The following is an 8615-nucleotide window of genomic DNA, read 5'->3' on the forward strand; positions in this document are numbered from 1 at the left end:
TCAGGAAATCTTTCTCTAACCCTAAGAAATAATCCTGGGGGTCGCCCCGTGGAATTATACAACTTTATTTTTCTCCCATACTGAGCTGGGCCAGTCCTGGGAGAGAAGCACCGATACTACACACGAAATATGACACAAAGTTATTTTCGAACTGCAAGAAAACTCCAGCTTGCCAACGACAATCAAGGCAGACTTGATAAAAATCTCTAGTTTTCTTTTGTTGTGTTCCTTCGATCGTTCTGGACAAACATGGAAAAAGGGCCAATGTTTTCTATGCATTTCATTTTCGTTTTTATTGGAAAAAGTAAAATTATGCGTTTCAAATACTTTATATTCAATCAGAATAAAAGTTACTATTGTGACATTACTTTTGAATAAGCATGAATAGCTTTTCAATCGATTTTTGGTCACATTTGATAAAATGCAGATATATGTTTTAATCAATTACGCGCTTTTATCATGTTTGTCCATTGTTTTAGATCTGGGCTCACAGTGACAGTTCGTGACAGCAGAATCTCGGCTCAACTTGACGTACATAAATTTCGTATTGGTTTCTCCCTCCCATGGCCAGTCTATTCAACAGAGCTTCGAATGCGGTAACACAAATTAGACAAAGGATACTTAGCAACCATGATCCATATCAACGCCAACCTATCAAAAAAAAAACAATCTTTGACTTAGGCTTTCTTGTAATACAGTTAACTCTCCCTTACTCGATATTCCGTATCTCGATATCGAGTTAAAGAACCATAGTAAAAGTTGGTTTTCATGGCTAACTCGATGGTCCCTTAAAACGCAGTTGCATTGCTTTCGTGTTCTGTAACCCGATACCTCCCTAACTCGATGGTCCCTTCAATATCGAGTAAGGGAGAGATGACTATAGTAGTTTACGCAACAAGTTGCAGAATGGTGATTTTTACAGCACGATTCGTAAATTTAGGGCAATTACGACGAGTGCTGTAGAAATCGAGTTCTGCAACGAGTTACGTACAACATTTTTTGCAATTTCGTAGAAAACCACTTGAGGGTATCAGAAATTACGTCGGAATGCATTCACCATTGTTTTAAAATTTCTGAGAAATTGTTGTGTTATTATTCTTTACGCAACTCAAAACAGTTGCGTAATGAACCATTACAGCACTGGTTTCAGTTAGGTAATGACTATTCCCGCATTGCATACTTCAGTGTAGGAAAGTAGGCTGTTTCATGACAGATTGGCGTGATGAAAAACAGCCTATTACGATGAGAAATTACAAAAAAAAATCTTACCGCGTTAAGTGTTGCTGCATTTGATATTTGCATTTTAAACGCACACAGCAATACTATCGAAACATTTCGGCGATTTTTTTTTTTTTTAATTTGGCAGAACGACATGAATTTGGAGATTTTGGTTAATTTACTTCATGTAATTCCGCGTAATTTGTATCAAACTCTATTTAACGAAATCATTCGGAATATCGCATACGCTTATCGTTATCAACTTCCTTGCATCAAGCCCCTCTGCATCGCCATCGAGGCATACCTCAATCTTCGGAGAATAGTGAGATTCAGAATCGCACTAAATATTTACCCGTGGAGTGCAATGACCGACGACATCCACCCGAGTATGCATTTTTTTTTCCATCACTTGGCGCCACAGGATGCACTGCCGATAGTTCCGCGGGTAACAATTATGGAAAATCGGCTGCACCTATCTATTCACAGCTGCAGTAGCTTCACGGCGCAGTTTATTCGTGAGAAATCGGTTCTATGACGTCATTCCCACGTCGAGAAAAATGTCCTGCGAGAGACTGAAACTAGGCCACCGAGTGACTCTCACTGAGATGAGAATCGGGTCTTTCCCCTCCAAGGATGAATTTCCCCGTTCACTTTGAATGAACCCGATGCGGAATCCTTCGGGCGGACAGACAGATACAGGACTGATAGTGAACTTGTTGTGACGGACGTTCAACACGTGGTTCGGAGGTTAAGCGCCTCTGTCGCTTCGTTTTACAGCGTTTCTTCCAGGAATCGAGCAGTCCATCAGCGAGGCGTAGAATGTTGCGGTTACAAGGCACGATAACAGCAGCCGGAATTGATTTATGCGGTGCGTTGGCACGTGGTAACACCAGTAATCGTCTTAGATAATGGACGAGATTTTTTCGTGGTACACAATACTTGTTCCCATATACGTCATAACCATGAGCCTATCGTAGGCCTGGTAGGCGGAAGTAATCGAATTGTATCGCAAATAGAACCGGCTTTGAGTGTCATTACTCTCTTTATATCTATATAATTCAAAAGGTTATTGAACATGCTGAATATAGATACATAAGAGATTTATTTCATTCAAACATTTCTCCTGTTTGCTTCCATTTTCATTGGATAAAATTCAATTGCATGAATTGCAACATTAAAACAACTCATCATGTTTTTTTTTGCATGCAAAATATTCAAACATCAAAATGGTTGACGATAAGAAATAATTTGATTGACAAACAAACGTCTATGATACTGATTTCAACATTTTTTGGCATCGAGAGTATACGATAATTACCAAATAATGATTTCTTTCCAACGATTCACATAGTCAATGGATTTTTTCTCTCTTCACTTTTCGGGTAACAAGTCATACGGACGAAAAGGACATTTGGACATTTGGCATCTTCACAGGGAAAAAAGAATATTTCATGTTTTCAAAATTGTACTATTATCACATTCAACTTCAATCACTTGAATCCGTTACAGCATTCACAATATTGTAGCCAAGTCCAAATCTTTCCAGCCTATCAAAGTTTACAGCAAAACTGGTGCAGTATAAGCGGCGGCGGCGAATGGAGCCGCAGCATAAGCAGCTGGAGCAGCATAAGCGGCAGGAGCAGCATAGGCAACCGGTCCAGCGGCAGTGTAAGCAGCGGTGTAAGCCAATGGCGCAATTCCGTTGTAGTTACGGGCGATGAACTGCGAGCTCTGGGCAGTTACCACAGCTGGGCCAGCGGCGGCCACCAGAGGCGCAGAGTAGGCCAGCGGAGCAACCACTCCGGGCTTGGCACTGACGGCAACGATGGCGAGGGCGGCAACAAAGATCTGAGAATTTGAAAGGGTTGCATGGTTAGAAAATGATTTCTATGAATGTTCTGTAATATTCGAAATTAGCGGTCAATTGATTACTTACGATCTTGGCGAACATTTTGAGTGTTTGGTGAGTCGGTTGACTAGCTACGATTGCTACTGAATTGAAATGCTTGAGTGAACTGATACTGTGTCATCTGTTTCCCCTCAATATTTATAGTAACCAAAACCGTAAAAAGTACAGAACCTTCCCACATGATAAGCCAGCATAGCGCCAAAATTGCCACCTCCAGTTCAATCGCTCCAAAAGAATCCTTCGAAATCGGATCAACATTCAGAAGACATTACGCTTCGGCGGTGTTTCTGATGGGCGATTCGGTGTGCACTCTGCATATGTCATTAAAGACACAAAATCAAGTCACGTAAGGCGTGACCGTCACTTGCGTTTTTGGCGGTCACCATCATCCAGTTCATATCGTCCATCGCGGTCGTCAACTGCACTACGCACATTGAATTAATTGGACTGCGTGTGTGATTGGCTACCGTAAAGCTTGATATGCATAGGCCTATATGTGAAGAGTACGTCTAAAACTAATAATTTGATTAGTTTGGGTTTTCCCCAGCGTGTAGTTCACGTTTTTGTTTGCAATCAATTTCGTCCAAATTTAGAACCTCATCTTTTCCGGAGCAAATCAATCTCGAATGACGTTATAATGTGTGACGCTTGAAGCGGGTATACGGATTTTCTATTTGGTTGATCCATGATGGGATCCATCCCAAAATGGTAATGGTGTGAAAAGGGTAAATGATACTACTCTTGAATACGCTTTCGTGGATACTAGGGTAGGGGCCCAGATAGCCGTAGCGGTAAACGCGCAGCTATTCAGCAAGACCATGCTGAGGGTCGTGGGTTCGAATCCCACCGGTCGAGGATCTTTTCGGGTTTGAAATTTTCTCGACTTCCCAGGGCATAGAGTATCTTCGTACCTGCCACACGATATACGCATGCAAAAATGGTCATTGGCAGAGTAAGCTCTCCGTTAATAACTGTGGAAGTGCTCATAAGAACACTAAGCTGAGAAGCAGGCTCTGTCCCAGTGGGGACGTAACGCCAGAAAAGAAGAAGAAGGATACTAGGGTGTTCCAAAACTTTACGTTGACCAAAAACTTGGGGATTCAACCTAAGGAGGTAACAACCAACATGGGGTTAAGATTTTTTTTTTAATTCCGACTAATATAAAAATAGTTCAGCTTAGCGAAATCCCTTGATACGCATCATTTTTATTTTTTTTTGTGTGAATCCCTTAAGGTCAAAATTTTCTGAGAAATATGCGCCAAATGCACGCATGTACTAAAAACGCTGACGCTGTTCTAAACTTTGATAACTCTCAAAGTTAAAGCATCTGGTGTGTGCTGATTTTCCTTTTGAGTATAGTTGTATAGTTGTGTGAACAGTTATTAAGGAACTATGGAAATCCCGGTGGAACTCTGGAGAAAATGCTGGAGGATCTCCATCTCTATCCGTCCTGATTTAGCAGGACATGTCCTGATTTTGAGATTTTATTGAGGTGTCCTGATATATTTTTAATATTTTAAGTTTTGTCCTGCTTTTTCTGCTTGTCAAACATTATGAAATGATGAAGATAATTCAAGTTAAAAAAAGCTGGCATTATATTGCCATCAAAATGAAAGATCATTCATTTGAATGCCACATTTTGAAAATCTCGCGAGCTTGCACGAGAGCTGTCATTATTGACGATGCTCTCAAAAAGCACATTTCAGTGGAGATAATATTAACAGAAACCATGGCCTAAATTTTACCAGGTGATGCACGACCGCGTAACATCTCGCACTCCACATCATAGCTACCCATTGAATAGATCCCTAACACAGCGTAACAAAAATGACATTTTTGCGTGTCTCAAGGATCAAATTATGTGTCTCAAGTAGATTTGGGGTTGCTGAATCTGATGTCATTTTCAGAAACGTTCCAGCACGTCACAGTTTTTTGTTACAGGTCACCAAAGTTGTATAAAACACTGGTTTTATTGATGGTTACATATAATTTGAGGTATAATTTATCAAACTTTTTTGTAATCTAATCCACCAAACATGCTATTTTGCACTTAAACTTTCATTTTGGATATAATTTGGATGAAATTGCGCGGTTAAATTTAGGTTAAGCCGATTTTTTCAACATGCTTGGTGTCGCCATACAAAATTCTTCGTTTCTCTCATATGGGAAAATACAATACTTTTTTAAACCATCAAAAAGTAAAAGTTTGACCTCTATGGCAAATAAAGCGAATAAATTGCCTTACAAGCTGGCAAACTTGCATGCAAGTTGGCTAAAATAGTCCATTTTTGCATTTTCAACAGCCAATTTCTCAAAAACTAGACGTGCTATTATATTTCTGCAAACGGCAATGGATTCAGCAATTCTTAATTGAATGAATAGCGGTATTTTGGTGCTTGAGACAAAAACGTGTTCCGCAGTGTAACAAATGCTTTTCAGAATCTTAAGATCTTTGCCAGATTTCTGCCAAAAACTTTGATTGATTATTAGTAGGACTTTTCAAGGTTTTCTGGCGAGATCATAAGCGAATATTCACGAGATCCTTATGAAAACATAACGGAAGCTTCTCTGTGACATTTCTAACAAGATTCTTAACAGATAATTTGCAAAACAATGATTCGATGTATCCTAACGGCATTTCCTTGCACCTTCAATAGAGAAAGTGTACCAGTTATGACCATAGTGGTTCCCTATTCGGCCATATGGGATATTTCAGTGACTTTCACTTTTTTAATCTTTTTTAATGTTTTAACATCAAGATATATCCTATATCTGATTGCTAAAACACACAAAACTTTTCAAAATGTGGACACATTCTCTGCCTACGGATACGCCATTCGTTTTTGGCTCTTCAGACAGGAGTATGATTGAATACAAATTATCTTACTATATTGAACAAATTGTTTTGCTATAACGGGCTATTGCTACCGGTAGATACCTTGCTACAATAAATAACAGTTTATATCATCGTATCATCATCAAATGGAACTTACAAAGATTTTGAATCTGCATGAGATGGTCACCCTATCTCCAACGGAATTCCTGAAGAATCCATTTAGGAAATCCGAAAGAAATTCATGATGGAGCCTCGAAGGAATTCCCGTTGTACCTACGGTAGAATTCTCGGAAGAACTCTGAAGGAATTTCCTGCACAAATCGTCAAAGAATTCCTAAAGGAACCCAGGGGAAATTTGTAGAGGAACTCTGCAAAAAAATCTTGAAGAAATTGCGAATCTAATGTATTCCCGTATAAATTTGTGGTCGAATCCTTGAAAGAATTTCTGCAGGAATTCCTAAAGGATTTCCGGAGACATAACCTGATGATCGCCTTCCTTCTTAAGGCGTGATTTACTTTTGCACCTTCACTTCCTAAAGTACCAAGCCTTTCATAGGAAATATTATTGTTTAAAAAACGGTAGCGATGGAATACTTTCCCTTGCCTCAAATGTGTAAGAACCGAGAGGGTGACTGTTTCAGGAAAAAAAATCCTAACTGATAAACAAACTTGTGTCAAACCAGATTTGAAACAAATCAAAGCTTGGGCCAACACATTCAAGTATTACTCCAAGGTTCCTCCAGAAATGTTTCCAGCAATACTTCCAGAGTTTCTACCTGAAATTCCATTATGATCGACTCCAAGTATTAGGAGTGTTACAGGAATTATTCCAATGTTTCAGTCAGAAATTCCTTCATGGATTCTTAAATAGATTGATCTTCTTCTTCTTCTTCTTTCTGGCGTTACGTCCCAACTGGGACAAAGCCTGCTTCTCAGCTTAGTGTTCTTATGAGCACTTCCACAGTTATTAACTGAGAGCTTTCTATGCCAATGACCATTTTTGCATGTGTATATCGTGTGGCAGGTACGAAGATACTCTATGCCCTGGGAAGTCGAGAAAATTTCCAACCCGAAAAGATCCTCGACCGGTGGGATTCGAACCCACGACCCTCAGCTTGGTCTTGCTGAATAGCTGCGCGTTTACCGCTACGGCTATCTGGGCCCCTTAGATTGATCTAGGGACTTCTTAAAAGTTTGCTTCAGGAATTCCTCCAATAATTAGTACTGTGATTTCTTCAAGCATTTGTAAAGAGATTTCTCCAAAAATTGATTTATGTTCCGTTGGACCTTTGAGAAATATTTTAGGATTTTCTCTAGGAATTCCTCTCGGATTTCTCTTAGAATATCATTCAAAACGGCACGCACCTGGTCCATCGGCATCTCGTCCCAGGCCTTGGAAATGAACTTCTTAAATTTGTCTATAGTGCTCACTTGATGTTCGCTCACTTGATCAGCATGTACGACCATACATTAACTCTCAAACCCCCATAGAATTTTCAATAAAAATGAACTTTAAAAAATCATAACTTGGCCAATCGACTCCGGGGTATCTGGATGTGGCCAGAACCTTATATTGGTCCATAGAATTTTAGCTATGATGTTCAGGATAATAAATCATGAATTTTGAGCCGTCGCACGGTACTATTCTTTAAGTTTCAGAAAATGTCCTCTTTGGGTACATTCAGGAACCAGTTTCAGTTGACCGGGTATCCGAAATAGCGAGAATGAATGAGAAACAATGTCATTCGACCTTCTGGCAGTTTTTTACTTATAGAAAGTACACAATGAATAATTTTCTAAACGCTAATCTTGAAAAATCTTCGTAAACCGTCACTTGCGAAACAAATATACCCCAGTTGAATCCGGAATTACACCTTAAGGTGATTATAGAACGAAGGCACACCTCAAATTTTCAAAAGCACAAGACTTGAGAATCAAACAGCGCCCCGCGTTGAAAATTTATCCCATTGGTCAAAACCAGCAAGCAAGCAATTTGATTGGTTTTCAACGCGAACTGTTGTCAGATTATCCAGTCTTGTGCACTTGAAAATTCAAAGTTTGGCTTCGTTTTATACTTACCTTAATTTCTGAACCAAGTGGCCAATCCCATTTCTTCTGGAACACAATAAATCTTGAAGAGTATGCGGTTTGTTTGAGACCAAAAGATCCAAAATCGATATATAACTGGTCAAGTAATGATTTTTCAAAGTTCATTTTTAATGAAAAGTCAGGCGTTGGGGGTTTGAGAGTTAAGGCCCAGAGGATTTAGGTCCGAAAAGCTGGGAGGTCACAAAGTCTTATCGAGAAAATCGGTCAAATTCTCTCGCAGTGTTGATAGACTCTCACTCAAATCTCAATCAATACGCTCTCCCATGAGAGCAAATTCATTACAGAGACGCAAAACCCGTCAAAAACTCGTGAAACCCGAATGTTGTTGTTTACATTAGAAAAGATTACTATAATTTTACCAGACTAACAAAAAATTATTGCCGTGTGTGAGTAAACTGTGGAAATGCGAGACAATGAGTCAAAGAGGTGAGCCAACTCATCCATGATTTTTTGACTGCTGAGTTGCGTGATTGACAACTCACGCATGAAAAATATAAAGCCTGAGTTATGAGAAATTAAGTTTTTCACATGTTCTCTCGACAC

General features: G+C 39.5%; 1 protein-coding gene across 1 annotated transcript; it reads right to left on the bottom strand.

Moving 5' to 3' along the window:
* Positions 1-2665: 2665 nt before the first annotated feature.
* LOC110675102 (cuticle protein 38-like) lies at positions 2666-3310 on the bottom strand. Its single transcript, XM_021839487.1, has 2 exons — positions 3155-3310; positions 2666-3066 (listed from the first exon to the last, which is right to left on the bottom strand). The coding sequence occupies exons 1-2, from the start codon at positions 3167-3169 to the stop codon at positions 2776-2778; spliced, it is 306 nt and encodes a 101-aa protein (XP_021695179.1). The 5' UTR covers positions 3170-3310; the 3' UTR covers positions 2666-2775.
* Between the last annotated feature and the right edge of the window lie 5305 nt (positions 3311-8615).

The sequence above is a fragment of the Aedes aegypti genome, chromosome 2 (assembly GCF_002204515.2).
Source record: "Aedes aegypti strain LVP_AGWG chromosome 2, AaegL5.0 Primary Assembly, whole genome shotgun sequence".
Taxonomy (NCBI): Eukaryota; Metazoa; Arthropoda; class Insecta; order Diptera; family Culicidae; genus Aedes; species Aedes aegypti.